The following is a 19,232-nucleotide window of genomic DNA, read 5'->3' as shown; positions in this document are numbered from 1 at the left end:
AGGTCTTTTGTATCTGACCAGCACTGAAGAAGCATGCACTGCATGAAGTGCCTGACATCCTTCTGAGATTCGCAGGGACTTAACTCACATCAGCTCTGTGCTGCAGGAGTGCAGCCTTCCCAGTTAAGAAAGAGAATAAGCTCCTTTTCCCATTAAGACGGGGAGAAAGGAAAACAGATCACCTGCTATTCTATGCCCAGAGACCCTAACAGACAGGGCTGCACTGGGACTCTCTTCCTTCTCCGTCTGGGGAGGCAGGAATGTGAAACTCGGACAGGTGGGAAGTTGCCATAAGGGAAAGCACAACCGCTCGTCCGCTTAGTGCTAGAGAAAGCCTAATGTGCCGGACAGCTCATTCAGCACTGAGAAGATAACTCTTGTGCAGTTGCAGGGTAGCTTGCTTTTACCCTCTGACTGCTTCCATCCAGGCCAGGCTCGGGGACATGCAGAAAGGAGGAAGGGTATGAAGCAGTCACAGGATGCTTCCCAGACATTGATGCATCTGACACAAGCAGTGTGGGTACATCTCCCTGTCTCTACTCTAGTCTCCACATGCCCAGTGTTTGTTTCCAATGCACCTGGTCAAGGAACTAGCAGTGCTGAGGCACAAGCAAGATGGCACTGAATGCGACAGAAGAATCTCTGAAGCCATGAGAAACCAAACATCAGAGGTAGGCTGGTGTCCCAGAGCACAAGGATTATGGCAAGACACTAGAAGACAAGAGAGAATAAGAGGTACCGCAAAGAGAACTGTTCTGAGACATTAGGCAGCTAGTTCATCAGGGAATGAGAATCAGAGCTCCCTTGCACAGCGTATATCCTAACATTAACCATATATTCACAATTGTCTTCAGTGTTTCTTCTGCTTAGAACACGTACAACGTGCCCAGAACAGAGGTTAGTGTAAACCGTCAGTGCAGCACCGGAGCAGATTGCTGTGTGTAGCAGCCTTGGCTAGAAGGAAGAAACGTTCAGGGACTGAAATGATGGAAGCTGTGTGGTCCCTTGTAACGCATGAGCTTATGGGACCTTCTCAGGACTCTCAGCCCACAAACTCTTAACCCTGTCCCCTGCTGAAACCAGTAAAGGAGATGTTCCCCGAGTACAGCCTGGTCAAGGGGAGCTCCTATTGCTGTTATTTCTTCTTAGCTTGTTTCAGGAAAGATAAGGAGTACAGGGATTTGTTACTTAACCTAACACATTTTCTATTCTTCTGTAATGAAAACCCCTTTGCACTCTTTGTTTCAACTCTTTCCCTCCCTTTACTCCTCCTTTTCCTCTGCTGATAAAACATTCCATGGGTTTAATACCATAAAGATACCCTGTTGTTCTCCTCCTGTCCCATTTTGAGTTCCCTGGTCCTAAGCCAGGTTTCCAGCCATATTTTTTCTGCCATTATTTACATAAATTACTGTGAAAGAGAACTTATTTGAAAGCCGTACAAACGACTGTCACTCTAGCACCTCCAGCAGGAGGAGATAAAATAGTAACCAAACCCACTACTGGCCCCCTCACCTAATTTTCTTCCTTTCTCTTACCACATGGATGCTGGAGACCTCCTACTGCTGGTCTTGCCTCACCTGAATAGCCATATTCAGTTTGTTGCACCATTTGTTGCATGTGAGAGAGAATATCACACTCAAAGGTCAACAGGCAAATAAAAATTGATACATTTTACATGCACGCATCTGAAAACAGAATTCTCAAGGTGCAGCTACTGAACAGATATAAAATAACTTTGCTATTTCTCTTTACAGGATTAATTTCCTATCTGATCAACACACATCTCTGTACAGAAGTATTCCAGCACAGCTCCCTGATACTGAAAGGATGCAATTCTCTTCTCGGGGACTAATACACAAGTTCCTCTGGTTTCAGTGAGTGCCCAGGAGACTGGCTGACAGCAGACCTTGACACGGATTGTAAGCCCCTGAAGAGGGTCACATTTTCTCTAAGAAAATGCAATGGTGTTTCTATTATAAATTAGCCAAATCAAGTGAAATCCTAGAGAAGACAAAGGAATGTGCACTTTTTCTTGAATTAGGATGTTGTATTAAACCGCCTGGCCTTCACTACTATTCTACTTTAAAACTCTTTCCCCAAATCCCCCCCCCCCCCCCAATATAACGATGATAAAGTTATTAACAGAAGAGATCTTTTGGAAGCAAAATACTTTTTAGCTCTTTAGCAGTTCTCAAGGATTTTACACCTGTTTAGTTACATAGTCCTTAAAAACTCTATTTTTGCAGCATAAAACCCACCAGTGAATACACTGTAATGCTTCCACAAAATATAAAGGGAAGCTGAAGATTCCAGTTCATCTCCCCTAGAGGGCTGGCTGGGTAAGAGGCACATTCTGTCCACCTCAGTTTGGCTTGCAATAAACATGATGCTCTCCCAGAAGGGGGGGGGGGGAAGGCAAAAAATTCCAAGACACAGAGCCTCCAAAGAAATGGAATCCAGATGTTGGAGATAACACAGCCCACTAAGAAGCCATAAACAGCTCCTGTTAGAGCACATTTTCACTTCAGTATTTCCAAATGGGTCTCATTTAATTACTGTGCACTGTGCTCAGTAATAAACCTTCATTTGCCCACGCTCAGTAAGTTTGTTAACCTTGCTTGCTCGGAACAGCTGTTTATTCATTTCAGATAAATATTGTTTGACAAGTGAAATCTCCTGCCCCTCCAATTTTAATTGTGGTTTTGGACAATGCTCTAACATCCAATGGCTTTTGGTTCCTATTGCTCCCCAAAGGGAATCCCTGCCAATTAGAGAGGCGGGTCCTGGCCCAAGATCATGCCTTGCACTCTCATTACAGCATCTTACCTGCTCGAGGCTCTCAATATCTGCACGAAACCCTGAGAACAATGGCACTTCCAGGACAGCCATGTTAGAAGATCCAGAGTGCAGCCATCTTCCCATGAGAACAAAAAGAGAGAAAGAATGAAAACAAACTCAGGATCCAAGATAAAAAAATGGTACATGGACAACTCAGGATGGGGAACAACTGAAACTTCAGAAGAAAAAGAATTAGAAGTACCTACTCTTCTTTGAAGCACTTGTTGAAAGCCATGGTCTACTCGGCTTTATAAAATCCTCTTTTCTGCTTTTATTCAACCAAAATTAAGCACAACTCAGAGAGCAGAGATGGAGGAGGTGTCCAGGCAAATGGAGGCAGAAAAGCAGAAGGAAGGATGTAGTCTCTTTGGGGCTGCTGGTCTCGTTTTTCAATTAATCACTGAGAAAATGCACTTGGTAAAAGGGAATAACCCCTTGGAGCAGAACCTTCTGCTCTTTCCTAAGTGGAGGGCTGTAAATGGACTGTGGTGTAAGAGGAATATTACTTCCCGATACCAGGCAGATTCATGAAACCCCAGGCTTGAATAAATAACCATTTATCTCTGGCATCTTATTGACACTGAGAAAAGCGTCTTTGCTAATGAGTCAGCAACCTCGCTCTCTAGTTACTAGTGTTAAAGAATTCACTGCCTATATAATCCTCTATAATATCAATGAAGACTCCAAACACCCACTGAAATTCAGAGTTGTTACTGCTGAAGTATACATTAAAAAAAAAAACAACACACCATAACCCCAGGAAGGGGTGGAGCGAAAGTTTATTTGGGGCATTGCAAAAGATTTCAGTTTCTTGCAGCATGGCACAAGAGCCAACATCGTAACAAAGAAGCTCCTGCTAATTCCAGAACAACGCTCCTTTCTTCTGCATTCGCATATAGTCGGCTCTAAACTATCCCTCCTTGGCAGCTTACCTGTTTGCTGTTGAGTTGCACCACAAAGACAATGAGCTTGCACCCAGGAGGGCTTATTAGCTCATGCCCAGCACTGAGAAAACACAGTACACGGCTTCCAGGATCAAATTCGCCAGATCTGAACTGGCTCCTGCAGGGCTACTTGGAGGCCCCTATACGGAGGCCTCCGCAGCTAGGGCGGGCGGGCGAGTCTGCTGAAGCTCTGCACAGAGCCAACCTGGATGTAACGCCGCACCCGAGCTCATACGCCCACAGTAGCATGAGATGGTCTGTGGATGGATCCAGGTGGCTCTGTGTAAGACACTTCAGGGTGGACAGTCTCAGAGACATTAAGCCTTGTTAATCCTGATCTAACTCCATGCATCATACTCCCTAAAAAACCCCTGTAATATCCCTTTACCTGCATTTTTCCCAGTCTGTTATATCACTTCTTTATTTCCCATATTGTTTTGTCCCTAACCCCTCAGAAGTGCCCCAAGGACCTCGCTGAGCATGACAGTGCTTACAACAATTACATTCTGAAGAACACCCCCAGCTCGAAATATTTCAGCTGTCATCCTTAGATGCACTCCTCTACTCACATTGCCTAAGTAAGATGATGAAGGAGTTAAAAGAGCATCATTACAGGAAGAAGGGGAGGAAAGGGAAGATTTGCTTTTGTTTTCTTTCCAAGCAATCAATCTCCTTGGACTGGGCTTCCTCTCAAATTTCTGTCTTTGCTCCAGCAATTCCCAGGGCAGAAGTTTCAGAAATAACAACAGAAAGGTTGCGTTGATGCAGGGCAGCCTCCTTAGTTACAGGCACCTTCAAGGGACTGACACGACTTTATGAGCTTACCTCCCCAGTACAAGCTGCAACGCTTAGTAGGGGGGGAAGAGGTTGGAAAAGGGATACTGTTATATACAGCCAACCTAGCAAACTTTTGGATGATGAGCCTGCGTTGCTCGGCACTGGCTGTTGTTACTGGAGCGGGGAAGAACTCAACTAGGCCGAAAAATGCCTGGCCCCAGATTTCACAGGCTCGTGGCAATCAGAAGCAATGCATCTGCCAGCAACAAGCCCACATGAGCAAGGGGCAAGTCTGCTGACAGAGATAACAAGATCTCATCTTTGCCTGGAGTCACTGAAACTGTTTTCAGGACTGTAGCTGCTGCATGGCGTTGCCCCTGCAGGAAGGAAGGAGACAAACTGATAGCGCAGCGCAAGTTTTCCATTTCCATTAATTACATCTGAGCTGTTCACTTGACTTCTGCTGTTCCAGTTCAGTGAAGCTGTAGCCCCACCACCTGCCATGCTCCTGGTCACGGATATGCAGAACAGTTATTAAATTCTTAGGAATGGCTTCTTCTGTTACACAGTAGGATGCTGTAGGCCCTCCGTATTTACTTTGGTTGTGCCTTTCCCTCCTTTGGGCCAACTTTCCTACCACCTCCTTAAAAACCAAAATGTTTTGTAAAGAGATCAGCAGCTCCTGATAACTGCAGCAGTGCTGACGGGTTTAAGCAAACCGTGTGAGTGGGTTGAATACAGGTCAGAAACTATTCATGCTGCTGTTTGTCTACAGGCAAACTCTTCTCCCAATATCTTAAGTTTCCCAATCTGTAAAATGAGACGGAACTGCTGATGTCTTTGCAAAGTGCTTTGAGAGCCTGGAAGGAAACTTCAGGACCTTTAGTATCATGCCATTTTAAAAAACTATTTTGAATTTCTTTATACAGAACAAGGAGATAAGCAATGAGCTTTAAAGAGCTTATTAACAAATATCTGCATACGCTGTGCCTTTACCATAGATTCCAAATTCATACCACAGCAACAAGCTGCTTCTGTTAGGTTTTTGGTATCCAAAACTGAAGAATAAGCAACTCAAACATTAAAGTCAAGTCAGTAATATTTAAAAAACTATTGACATGTTTAAGATACCAGTTAACCAGCTGAAATTACCTAGCTCTTTTGGGCTTTTAAGGAAACCCTGTTACTGAAAACCTAGAAAATAATCCAGAACTTTTTCTTTTCCACCTGACACAAGCAAATGACATCCAGTTTGCCGCCTTCAGGTTTTGTAGAGGCAAAAATGAAACGATAAAAATGCAAGGTGTAGCCCTCTGTAAATTTTGTTCTTGTTTCTCTACCTTTGACATATATTTAGCACTAAAATTATTAATGCCAGCAGACAATCCTCATGAATGTCCTTGCAATAACTCTGTCCTACAACCCACAATTACGGTTGAAAGTCCACATTCTGCATGTGAGGTGCCCTGTCTAAACTGAGAAACAGACAGTGCAGCAAGAAAGAATTTGGTATTTTTCCTCTATCAATGAACGTGTCAGTATAGATGTGCTCATCAGCAAACTAGATGGCCTCTGAGAAACAGGCAGGACATGATGCAGATTGATATTTCCTACCTAGTGCACGTCTCCAGTATGACTTTGTATTCCTGATGGTCCTGATCTGAAGCTGGGTCATCATCATCCACCAGTGCCCTCTCTCTGTGCAAGGCTTCAGAGCGATTCTCATCTGGAGAGACAGACCGCAGGAGATTTGGAGCTTGAAGATGCTGCTCTGACTTTGGCTCCTTCAGGTTAACCAGGAGCTGGAAAGCTGGTTTGGCAATAGGATCAGGTACATTGTAAGTGACATCGATCTGCAGCAGAAAGTGGGGGAAGAAACGAAACAAAATATGATTTATTTTCATTAGACCCCAACGTTGCATAGCATCTACAAATGTTCCCCAAAGACCAGCATAAACGCTAGATCTCTTCAGAGAGAGGAAATGGCAGGCACAGAGGCAACAGAGGCTTTGCAACAGTTATATATAGGTAAAGCTATATCAGAGCAGGTTCACTCTAATAAAATCACATTTACTTCCATACCACGTTATATAATTACTTTGAGAGAAATTATGTAATTACTTTGAGAGAAATTCAAAGCTTAACTCCTTCCTCACAGCAAACCAGGATTAAAAAAGTAGCAAATAAACTGTGGGTTTAGAGGTCACCTGCTCACATACTTTCTCCAGCCCCATGGCAACTTTACCTGCATCAGGCAGCAGCCTTCACCTTTGGCACTCACAAACAGCCCCGTTGGAATACTGGGGATCTGGGGAGAATCCACAGTTAAGACACAGACAAGACAAGGCACTCAGAAAGGAAATTAATATCAATTTTCGCTTTATTCTGTACTAAAGATCTTTCCAGGTACAAAGGAGACTGCAGAAGTGAAGTGAGTATGGCTCGCTCTCTTCAGCCACCTGCATTTAACAGTGGTAGAAACAAGCAGCAGCAGCAAAGTAAGCATCAGGCATTACTTGTGGTGAAAAATGCCTTTACCTTTGAGTGCTGCCTCCTTCACATCAGAACCCAGCCATAAAACCCCAGAACATCCCGAGATCTTGCAGTGTTTAACGTCTGCTTTTACCGTTACTGAACTTACCCGAGCTGTCATTCAGAACCCTGCTTGCATGGATCACTTCAAAAATTTGGCTACAGAAACACAAAACCACCTACCACTGCAGTCTGGAGGACTTTTTTATTCATCTTGTTAAGCTCAAATGTCTCCTGGTAGTCTAAATTAGTAGAAGCCAAGGAAATGGTAAGGTTGACTCCTCCAACATAAGAAAGGATAGCATATTCAGCCAGAGCCTGCAGAGCTACACATGTGTCCTACGGATCAGAAGAGGTAGAGATCAGAACAGTGAAGAATACAGGAGCATAACAAACTTACAAACAAGCACTGTGCTGTCCAGTCATCAGCTCCTGGTAACAGAATCTTCCTTGTTATTTCAGATAGCAAAAGAAATAGCAGGTTTTGTTCACTTTTGCTGTCAAAGGCATCTGTAAGGACAAAGTCTAGGTTCCTTTCAAATTACCAGTCCAAGAAGGAAGCAGTAAAGAGCTCTGGAAAGTTTTTTGCTTAGCAGGACACAGGCAGTTTCTGTCTACACTATAGAGGGAAACTCTGCATTGACCATTTCTGAATCAATTCTTTCCTACAACTGATTACACACGCACTGAAGCCACTCTTTTGGGAGGCAGCCCACCTGAGTAGATGAAAATCCTCCAAGTGCGTTCCTTTGCTGTGAAAGCCATTTTACTACTGGGAGTGCAGAGGCCACATCTCCTAGGAGCGTGTACGTCAAAAGCGCGTAAGATGTCATTTCCACTTCTGCAGACACAACTGAAACAGACAGGGAAAAAATAAAGTAATTAAAAAACCCCCAAAACCCAAACAAACAAAAAACCCCCAAACATCCAGATGTGTGAATTTGGGCAGGTCTAGAGATAGTTGTATGAATGGTCATTAATTGAAAAATAATTTTAAAAAAGTTATGAGTCTGTAGAAGTAAACAAAGGAAGAGAAAAATGAACTTAAAAGATGTCTGCATGCAAGATGCATCACCTTCTAAAGATACCTCTTCTTCCACACAGGCTCTTTCCTTCACACAACAGATAACCTTCCTTCTACTTGATTGTACCTCATAAGTAATTCCTCTCCCACTCCAGTTCTACTTTGCTGCTGCCCATACTGTATTCCTGTCCTAGAGGTTTCCATACAATACCCAGTTAGATCTCTCCTGAATATTGGTGCACCTACATCGTATCAGAAGAGTCAATGGCTTTAAGTAACTTAAAAATTATAGCATCGTTCACTGTTGTTGGGGCTTCGGTAGTTAAAGTCTAGGAAATCAGCTGAAATGCCAGTGACTGCCAGTAAAAGCTGGGTATACAATCCCTAGGTCCACTTGAAAATACAAAGCTAAACGGCTCTAAAATTAAATGTATTTGCCTTCTGTCAGGTTTCCATTTCAAATGATTCCTCCCTGACGAAATCCCATATGGCTTTCACTCTTCTGGATCATTCACTGTCTTTAAAGAACTGAGGGAAAAATGGCGAGACAGCTGGGGCTGAAAAGCCAGCCCTGTCTCGACCACATCTAGCTCCGTCTCTCATTTGCTCTTAACCAGCTCTTTCAGCATAACGTTACCTGCCTTTAGGAGCTCTCCTTTCATCCGGACCCTGCCCTGACTGACTGCCTTTTTCAGAATACCTTGTAGTATATAAACAATTCATTAGAATCCCTGCAGTCCGTGGCCTGCTCTTGCAGCAGTTCCCTTATCTCTGCCTCTGCAGTACAAGTACCTGATTGAGAGAGACCATCATTAAATCCCATGAAGGTATCTTCATCAGTAACAAGAGTTCCTGTCAAGCTCCAGTGTGTAAAGCCATCTAGGGAAACAGGACAGTGGAATACGTATGTTATTACACAGGACTGCAGCTAAGCCTCTGTATATGGGAAGAATCAAATCCCACTTTTGCATTGATTCAAAGAACAGATTCGTGCCCTGAACTGCACCGTCCCTCCTTTTACAGAAGCATCCCCTGGGCAAGAGGCTCCCTTTGCAATTCCAAAGATGGCTCCATGTGACAAATGAGGTAATTCTTGGATTATAACACACCATCAGGGAATGTGACGTGTTACAAGACAAACCTTGTCATACTGACAGGAAAGTCACTGCAGAGCCTCTGGTACCATTGCCTTCCTTCAGCATCAGCTGCGTGTGTGGAACCAAGGTACTCAGCCCTTTCTACAGAGAATCAGGGAAACTCTTGCCTTACAAAGTCAAACTGTGCCATGAGAAAGATCTCATCTCACAGGCTTTATCCTCTCCAGTAACTCAAAAATAGCATTCGAGTAGCAAGGGCTATTTGCTTGTTCCTGTAAGAGGGTCGCAAGTTCAGGGGCTTGCCAGGCTGGACCCAGGAGTACCTTGTGTAATAGCCATGCTGTTCATTTTCCGCAGCATCACAGCAGCAGAGGGACTGTGTAGCAGCGTCAGGGCGTATGCAATCAAGGCAGTAGTGTACGGGTCTTCTGCTGAATACAAGTTGGACTCTAAGAAGTGTTTTGCTTTGTCAACAGCTGTTCTTTCTTCCTATATTTAGGGGAAAGAGCCCAGACATATTACCAGCTTCTACATCTCGGAAGTTAAACCACTTTATTTCTTGTTACTTTGTGTGCATTGAAAAACCAAACAAATTAGGAAAGATGCAGTTTGCTCTCTGCAGAATGACACTAACACTTTTCTTTCTCTAAGAAAAGCCAGGCATCACAAATTCAAAAAGAGGAGCAAATAGCAAAGCAAGAATGATCTAGACTAACACTGAGACATATTTATTCCCCGCTAAAGCTGAAGAAATGTCATGCCCCTGTAAGGCAGCGGATGAACAGAGGAGAAGCGAGCTCTCTACTGTATGTTTGATTGTGCTCCTGACACTCTGGAGCGTCTAGCAGACGCCAGAGGATAATAAAGGCCAAGGTTCCCAGGGGTCCCTGCAGCCAACAAACATGTTTTATTAACTCCCTCAATGACCTCACCATGTAGGAACGTGGCTCTGATAATTTATAGAAACAATTTAATTGGACTTGATGTAATTTGGTTTCCTTTGATTTCCCTGTGGCACCAACCTTCCCCTTCCTCATTTCCTAGCTAAGATCATTAGTAACACTTGCAAATCTCCTCTAGGAAAACCATTAGATCCACATAAACTGCACTTCCAGCAAATAAAAGTGCTAGGGCTGTCTTGACATACAGCAGCCCAGAGAGAGCAGCACATCACTCTTCAGGGGGGACACACTGCTGACGGGGAGGCAGAAAGTTGCTCTATGAGCATTTGAGGATTTTCTAATGGTTTTGTTTTAATTGTGACAAGGTTGAGGGCCTTCCACTCCAACAAGAACAGGGGGTTAGGGGCTATCTCTTTGTAATGGCAGCACGGTCTCACTCTTCAAGCTCTAGGGATGACATCAAAAGTGCTAAGATTATCACAGCGTTTCTGAATAGATGCTACTCTTTGCACTGGCTGTTTCAAAGTCTCCATAAACTCACTGGGTTTTGCCTGAATGGGCAAGTCCTTTTGTCTGAGCACAGATCACCAAAACATGTTGCAACATCCATGACACCTCCGGTTTTAATCTTCCAGTTCTACCTGTACAGACCTGCTCGCCCACCATCGCTCCTTCCCTTGGCTGTTGAAGAGCAAGCAAAGAACTGTATTCATGACCTGCTCAGCGCATCTCCCAGTGGACATTCCCAGTCATAGTGGGAATGTTTAACTACGATGTTATCTGAGCACCTCCATTCTACTGAAACCGCATGCAGGCAAAAATACAGAGGAGAGGAGCACTGGTTTTATCATGAGTTTTAAGACAGAATCTCCAAAACGCCACTTGAATTGGAAGTGGGGTTTTTCTTCTACTTCAAAAATTCTGCAGCGTAACTGCGCGTTCCTGCATAGCTATTCTTTTTTCTGCAGTGTTCCTGTTCTGTCTCATTCCAAAGAAGAGAAACATTTTCCTCCAGAGTCCGCAATCCAGCACATTACAGGAGTGCAGCTCTCCAAAGATACTGTAATCTAATAGCAGTAGCGTTTTGGCTGCTGTAGCAAAGGCAGACCGCTGAAGTTTTCTGGATCCCTGAAGCCTATGTGGCCCTAGCTAAACTGCTGTTAGCACTAATCCAGCTAGTTGAAGTTTTTCTGAGTATATGTAGGCAAACTACCCGTACCTGCATAGGCTGCAATCACACCTTGAAGTTACAAGGCAGAAAACACTTTCTGCAGCCGTTTCTGGGAGAGGTCGAGGGATGGGATTGCAGGAGAGAGTTCTGCTCTGGTAGAATAAACTTTGAAGGATGGGAGATGACCTGGAATAACTTCAGAACAGATTCCTTACTTCAGAATAATCTCAAGGCTTTCAAACCACCCCTGTTACCTGGATGCTATCATTCTAGTGAGCACAGAACCTTCGAACGTGAACAGCGGTAAAATCAATTTAAAAAAAGAAAAGATAGAGAGAATTTTTAGAATATGCAGAAGGCAAGAGCTATTTTAACTACGTTTTTTGTTACCTCAGAAGTTACACCTGTTTCCAGAAGAGATGCAACCACATAAGCTGTCAGGGAGATCTTACCATGGATTCCACCCTGGAACGAGAACATGCACGTCACTTCATGCTCTGAGACATGGTTCTGAAGTGTTTTGCGAGACCTGACATCCTGCTTTCCATTCTCACGGGACAGCACACAGATACGTTCTGACAGGCTGGTTTTTACTGAAATTCTCCTGTTTTTTCCTATACTGTTCTAGCCTTTCACATGCAATATTTATATTAGGCATAAGGATACCGTATCACTTCATGCTTTGATAACTTTAAAAATGCACCTACTGCATGATTTTGAGCCTGTATAGTTTTTACCTGGATGTCCTTATTTAGTATCCTGCCCATAGCAGGAAAAGACCCATCTTCTTTCTGGTGCTGGATGATCCAGTCTTTGGCAGCTGTTAGTTCTTTCGGGTCAATGAAAATAAACCCACGAGACTGGGCGAAGGACTTGAGGACAAAAGCTGTTAGCCTGTAAATACGAATTTATCATCTTTACTGAGAAAACAAATTCAGAATAATGTATCAGTAAAGGGAAAACAACATTCTTAGAAAGCACAAATTTTAAAAATCTTGTTGGGGAAACACTAAGTATTGTTAAAAATAATGGCACATAAAAGCACCTGAACACTGTCCAATCTTCTGGGTAACAGCAAGATTAAAGGGTCAACAAATTAAACTGAAAAGTATAACTGGAAGTTCTATTTATCTCGGTTATAACACACTTTGAAATTCTGTTCCCTTTTACGGGTGCTCATCTGCTACCCACATTATTAAAGCTTTTAAATTAAGAATCAATATCCCTATAAATATGGAATTATTTGTAAAGAAAAGGGAGGAGTAAATTTTCCAATTTTGTTACTGTCTTATCTGAAAAAAAAAAATAAAGATAGGAAATGCAGACCCATTGCTAGCGTTTGAGGCTGTTAGACTTTATACAGAATTAAGACTTAAGCAAGCAACAGAAGTCTTTCTGGAATTCTCAACCTCTGACATGCAACAAGTGCGAACTCTGGCCAGCTTTGGGAGATTGAATCATTCCTTTTACAAGCCTCTGAGGAATGGGAGGGTAGAAAGCATGCTGCCTGGCAGGGGATTTTTCAAGTGTTAAGTAATTCTGTGTCACCATATTTTACATCTAGGGATTGGGAGATGCCAGATCTGAGATAAAAGTTTACTATCTTAGAAACAGTGAGGCAGCATCATCTGAGAAGCGGTACTTTTCCTCAGATGAGTTCATGAAGAAAAATCAGTTTCAAGCAAAATACAGAGCAGAGGGAAAAGCCAAATGACAGCACAGGCAAATGAATGGAGACAAGAATCTACTACATCTGAGAGATTATAGTCAACTAACACGCTAATGTGATGTAACGTGCAACCTTAAAGGCCATGGTTTCCTAAGGGGGACAATAGTGAGATGAGCTGATTTCTCAGTTTCATAGTTTCTGGTTCTCATATTGTTCAACTCTGAAAGGTCCTGCACTTCAATTCTCAGGGCATAAAGCCATACCATTCCATTTATGTCCCCTCATGTGGATATAAAAGAAAGCATTTGGGAGAAAAAACGGTTTTGGTGGCTTTATTTTTTCCTACCCTGGTAGAAGCCACTGGTGCTTTTGGACACAGCAAATTTCTCTGTACGTGCTTCCGGCAAAGCTCCATTCCCTAGTGGAATTAGGTGCTTAAATGCCGCATACATTGGTACTCCTATTCCTGTAGACCAAATATGATTCTTAACTATAGCTTCTGTGCCTACAGCCTGGCCATACTAGTAGATGTGACTATCCTAACTGCCCCCAGGTCTTGAAACCACTGTAACGCACCTACTAGTGTAGTATGAACACTCAGCAGCATTGAAACAGTAAGCCTATAGACACTGAGTATTATTTCTATTCTCCACTGTGTGCGATACCATGATGGAAGCTGGAAAATTACTTTTCTTTCCTTACCAATTGTGTATTTTTCCCATTTAGCAAACACTGAATTTTCTAACTCTGTTTTAAATAGCAACTCACCACATACTCCCCGAGGAATCCCTCTCGCCAAAAGCACTGTATGAACCATCTTGTCTCTTGTAGGTCAGCTGGCGCTGGTAGCCTGGAAGTCACAAAAGAATTGGGGGAGTCCAAAATCCTCACACAGAGAAAAACAAGTAAGTAAAGTGAATGAAGACTCAGACCATCTGGCACTACTGTAAGGCATTCTGCTGCCCAAGGCAACCTCTTATTTTGCTGTGAGTGATAGAGCCAGCTCTGTGTACGTATGCTGTAGCTTATTCAGAAGTCCATTCAGGCTCACATCTGGAAGACTACAACTCCCACATTTTAGCCAGTAGAAATGTTAAAAATTTGACACCTCTCTGAAAAAAACAGTATTAAAAGAAAGATTTTTACTTAAGCATACAGCCATTCTCCTTCCATTTTACTGAAAGCATCATGCAGGTGAAAATGTTTTTCTTTTAATGATACTTTACTGTGACGAAACCTCACTTCCCTGTGCGGGTGCCAGAGCAGGGGCACAGGCTGCCCAGAGGGGCTGTGGGGTCCCTTCCCTGGAGACATTCACACCCCACCTGGACGCGGCCCTGTGCCCCTGCTCTGGGTGTGCCTGCTCCAGCAGGGGTGGGACGGGGTGAGCTCCAGAGGGCCCTGCCAACCCCCACCAGTCTGTGATACAACTGGATTCAGACTTTTCTCCAAAGCTGTTGCCTGGGACAACTTAATGTAACATGACATTAACAGCTGTGTTCTTAACATATACAAAGACTTCCCAGCTACGAGGGCTGTCTTATAAGGCTTATTTTGGACAACTATTATTAAACAAGTTGAAGGCTGAAGATAAGAACTCTCTACTGGAATGTCTTTTGAGATTGAAAATAAAGATAGTCAAAATGCTCTTCCTATTAGGAAGAGAATTGCATGTCAAACCTCTTTGTCTTATAACCATGAGCTACCCATCCTCATAAAGCACTGTAAGCCTCTGAGGAATACAGAACACACACTTTGATAGAGCTCAAATGCCCACTGGGATCAAACCTTTCAGAATAAGTATTTCATATATGGAGATATGTCAAACCTTCAAGATGACTGTGTCAGAAGACATTTAGTGCCTGTTTAATTCTCTGATACGTGAATAGACATTTTATTCCACACTGTGTGACATTTTTATGGGAAAGGATTACTTTTTCGTTTCTGGAGGCAAAGTTTCTTTGTTGATCTCTCCAGATACAGGCAGCTCCACAATCCCCAAGTCAGGGCTGCCCATGATTCCTACACCTTCTCCTGTTGCTCTGGAGCCTTCTGATGCTCATAGGGAACGCAGACAGAGTGGTTCGAAAAATGGGAGGAACAAAGTCTAGAGATTAATGATGCTGTTGTAGAAAAAACATCTTTGTCTGGGGGTTGTGGGATGTACACAAGTACGTGGCAGAAAGCATAAGTAACAGTATTTTTTTTTCCTTCCTCCAAACAATAGGTGTTAAATTAGATTGCTTTTCTTCTACATAGGCCTCAGATACAATCTACTACTGAGCACTTCCCCCTTACAGCGTCCTTAAGCGTCCCTTTCCAGTGTGTTAGATGGAAAAATTAAATACTCATATTTTTATATCAGTCTTATAATTTTCACTGTTCTTCTATTTGAATGTTCAGTTTGAGTTGACTTATGCTTCATTGCTCTTACATTCATTCTTCTTTGCTTGCTAGGTGGACAGTGGCACAGACCCTATGTCTTGCTTGCTCAGCTGAAATCTTCTGTTTTCTAAACACTCCTCTAGATGCTTGGACTCACTGGAGAGGTTCACCTTTCTAGTTTTCACCTGCTTTTGTAGGATTGCATTGTGGGAAAGTAGAAAAATTACTGGCTCATTTAGCTCAGGCCACTTCTAAAGATTAGAGAATATATGAGGATTGTTGGGTATCAGCACTTTCTGTGATGGATGACTAAGCGTTGAAAAAGTTTGCTGGCTTGGTAAGTCACAAAAGGCTTCTAGAGTGAGCAAACAGACTTTCCCATCCAAACCTTACACTTGGCAGGGCTCCAATAAACACAGAAAAGTTTAAAACTCTTGAGGATTTCTTCTATAAGGGTTAACTAGCAGGCAGAGTTTGGAGCCAAAAACCTGGAAGGTTTGCAGATTCATAAAAAGAAACTAAAGCGAATGACATTGCAAAGGAAACACTGGCCCAGCCTATTGAAAAACTCCCTTTGTCTTACTGCTATCAGCAAGCACGAAAAGCGACAAGTGAAACAACTGTAGCCAGGCAAAGGAAGCAGCACTGGGCTTTTGCTTCTGAATACAAGAAATATTACACATTACATTTTATATTTATATTTTCAGAGGAGAACCACCTAATCCTGTCACCTCTGATTTCATGACATGACTATTGTCTGACTCATACCCAAGACAGCTTGGGTCCCTTTGGGTCATTCTTGTTTTCAATGATCTTTGAATTCTTACTTGTCCTGAGAATTTATTTAGTTATAAACTATTTTACACCAAGACGGTCAAAGGACTGGGAAGCTGCCATACGAGGATAGGCTGGGAGAACTGGGTTTGTTCAGCCTTGAGAAAAGGAGGCTCAGAGGGGATCTCATCACTGTGTACCAGGACTTAAGGGGCAGCTACAAAGGAGACGGAGACTCCCTTTTTACACGGAGTCCCATGGAGAGGACAAGGGGGAATGGACACAAATTGCTCTTGGGGAGATTCTGACTGGACACCAGAGGGAAATTTTTCACAGTGAGGACAGTCACCATTGGAATAATCTCCCCAGGGAAGGGCTTGACTCGGCCACATTGGACACCTTCAAGAGCCATCTGGACAGGGTGCTGGGCTGTCTTGTCTAGGCTGGGCTCTTCCTAGAAAGGTTGGACTAGATCCCTGAGGTCCCTTCCAACCTGGGATTCTGTGATTCTGTAATATTTTGCATGTGACTCTTCCCAAACGAATGTTGAGAACAGTAGTGCATAAAAATATAGATTTCTTTGAGCTGTTTAGTGAGATAAGACAGGACACTGAAAGGACAGATGAAAGCCTTTGTTATATGGCTCCAAGTCAAATACTTTGGATACTAACTTTTGATTTTGGGTATACTGTTACTAAGAAAATGCTGTTGAAAAGAGGAAATTCAGAGAAGAGCCACGTAGTGACTAAAGGATAGGAAAGACGATTTATGAATAAGGCAAAAATCCTAAATATACAGACTTTCACTAAATTTAATTTTCCTTGACTTTTTGAAATGTTTAAATGTAGAAATAAGCTAAGGGGGGGGGAAGATTAAAACAAATATAAATTAATCAGCATGTAAACTAGGAGTTATTGAAGAGAAACACAGGCTACATATCAATGAATTACATCTTGTCATCAAAATCTGTTAACCTGTGAAATTATCCTACAAGAGATGATGAATCCTCATCACTTGGGATACTCTTGGTTAGAAAGTACAATGTGATACTAGTAAAACTATCTTACAATTTACAGAAGGAGAAAAGGGTTGTAAATTAGAAGTGTAATGAGTTACCTTGAACAAGGTAATCAGTAGCTTCACTCTCCACCTCATGACTGAGTTGTTTGGTTTTCTGCAGGTATTTCAGGACAAAAACATTAGGAGCAAAATGGATCATGTTCTGCTCCCCACATCCAAACGGCAATCGCAAAAGATTGTCCAAGTTGTTCAATGTAGGACCCATCACATCTCCTGTTTGAAAAAGAGGTGATATGTTCAGCAAGGAATTACACTTTACTTCCTTTTGACACCCTAAAATTAAAACCCGCAAGACTACACTAACTGCTACTGCTACATAACTTAAATAAACTGAAGTTAGAAGTCCTCCAAATGTTAAGCCTGAGCCTTTCAAGCTCTCGCTGGAATAAATAAACTTCACGTTTCAGAGTTTCATGATCCATGACTCCCTAAGTTAGACTACTAGTTTAGAACACAGCACAATTCGTGATTATGAAAGGATCATGATGATTACGAATTCTAACCGACAATGCCTCTGCAAAGCCCTTGGATGGTATCAACTTTAAGTCACTGTCAACTCAAACAGGATTAAAACATGTGACAAAAAAAAAGAAAATAATTATTTGTCCCAGAATTAAGCAGTATATACTTTGTAACTGCCTATGACTATCTTATCTGGTCTAACTCAAACACTGGTCAGAAGCAAGTTAACAGCTGGAGTATCTCTTCATATTTGATAACTGATACCTAGTGATACCTCCTCATAATTGATACCTATTATTGAAGCCGTAGCTCTTTCTGATCCTGGAATTATGTTGTGGGGAACTCCAAGAGTAAATGCTTCATTGTGATTTTCATCAGTCTCTTCTTTTCTCCAAATTTTAAACTCTCCCATTGACCCCCAGCCTGTGGAAAAGCCAATGTACTTCACCTCAAGCTGTTTGGGGACTGTCCACTCCACAATAATAGACTCATTTAGCACCCGAGTACCATGGCCAACCTGAAAGGAACAAAAAACCATGCAGTTCCAAGAGCCCACACATGTGAAGTCAGTCTGCCACGTGTTCTTGGACCCAGTAACTTGTGTGCATCAGAGAACACTGTAGATGGACCAGTACCTTTCTCTTTCCCACCCACAAAACAATCCAAGGAAGCTCAATGAGAATTCCACAGGCTTGCCCTCCAAGGCTTTCAGCTCACTTAGCACTAAAAACATCAAAGACTGAGGTCCTGAGAACGTAATGTGGCAAGCAGATATCTTCTGACTAAAACAGCCCAATCAAGATTTAATATAGAAAAAGCAACAGGAACGAAGCTTTCGCCTTCTACAACAAGCCTAATGAGAATCTGCCATATATGTGCTCTAACTCTATTTAATAAAGCAAGAGACTTCCAGACCGTTACATAAATTCACTACCTGGATAATCCCATTTTTCCAGCTGATCCAGAAGCTGCGGAATTCATCCCAGGAGAGGATACCAGCTGTGTCCCTGCTGACCACTGGCTCACCCATTTTGCTTATGGAAATCCATGTTTTAGTATTTTGATGTCCACCAATAACAATCTCGGCCATCTCTGCCATGTCATGTGGACCAGAGGACAAGGCCAGGTGAGCGTCATTGTGCGCTTTCACAGCAATGTCAAAGTGTGTCATCTGGGCAGGTTTCTGCATGTACTGGTACTCATATTTGTTAGGCGTAGAAATGTGTATTTTCTCTAGTCAGAAAAAAAATGGAACGCTGTAAGAATTCGAGCTTAGCTCACATACTTCAAAAATAACCCATAGATAACTACTGAAATTTAAACAGACAGACCTTTCCTAAGTACATGTTCTTTTTTCCAGCTTCTCTTAAACAAACTATGAAAGTATGTGTGGATGTTTCTTCCCATCTTCTATTTATACCCCCTTCCAATATAGAAGATGTTTCATTTCAAATTGCTCAGCTGGATTTCTTATGAAGTCTGTAAGTGACTTTTCAGTTCTAATCTAGTGGTCAGAAGCATCTCTGTTTAGCTACCGGAGCCAACTTTGAGCTATCCAAATCTCAGGCAGAACA

The 19,232-nt window shown here is 42.6% G+C and overlaps 1 protein-coding gene across 3 annotated transcripts in view; it reads right to left on the bottom strand.

Moving 5' to 3' along the window:
• The window catches only part of CPAMD8 (C3 and PZP like alpha-2-macroglobulin domain containing 8), a 55,411-nt gene that overhangs the window by 11,365 nt on the left and 24,814 nt on the right, over nt 1-19,232 (bottom strand). For all 3 annotated transcript variants that reach the window (XM_064469869.1, XM_064469871.1, XM_064469872.1), the window contains 13 exons: nt 18,593-18,891; nt 17,950-18,175; nt 17,233-17,409; nt 13,726-13,807; nt 12,026-12,182; nt 11,679-11,753; nt 9,539-9,704; nt 8,911-8,997; nt 7,811-7,947; nt 7,278-7,433; nt 6,808-6,870; nt 6,177-6,415; nt 2,830-2,917 (listed from right to left, as the gene is read on the bottom strand). In XM_064469869.1, coding sequence (XP_064325939.1) covers nt 2,830-2,917; nt 6,177-6,415; nt 6,808-6,870; nt 7,278-7,433; nt 7,811-7,947; nt 8,911-8,997; nt 9,539-9,704; nt 11,679-11,753; nt 12,026-12,182; nt 13,726-13,807; nt 17,233-17,409; nt 17,950-18,175; nt 18,593-18,891 — 1,952 coding nt within the window. The remainder of the gene's footprint in view (nt 1-2,829; nt 2,918-6,176; nt 6,416-6,807; nt 6,871-7,277; nt 7,434-7,810; nt 7,948-8,910; nt 8,998-9,538; nt 9,705-11,678; nt 11,754-12,025; nt 12,183-13,725; nt 13,808-17,232; nt 17,410-17,949; nt 18,176-18,592; nt 18,892-19,232) is intronic.

This window comes from Phalacrocorax carbo, chromosome 19, assembly GCF_963921805.1.
Source record: "Phalacrocorax carbo chromosome 19, bPhaCar2.1, whole genome shotgun sequence".
Lineage (NCBI taxonomy): Eukaryota > Metazoa > Chordata > Aves > Suliformes > Phalacrocoracidae > Phalacrocorax > Phalacrocorax carbo.
The sequence above is the reverse complement of the archived record's forward strand: the minus strand, read 5'-3'. Positions and strand labels throughout refer to the sequence as shown.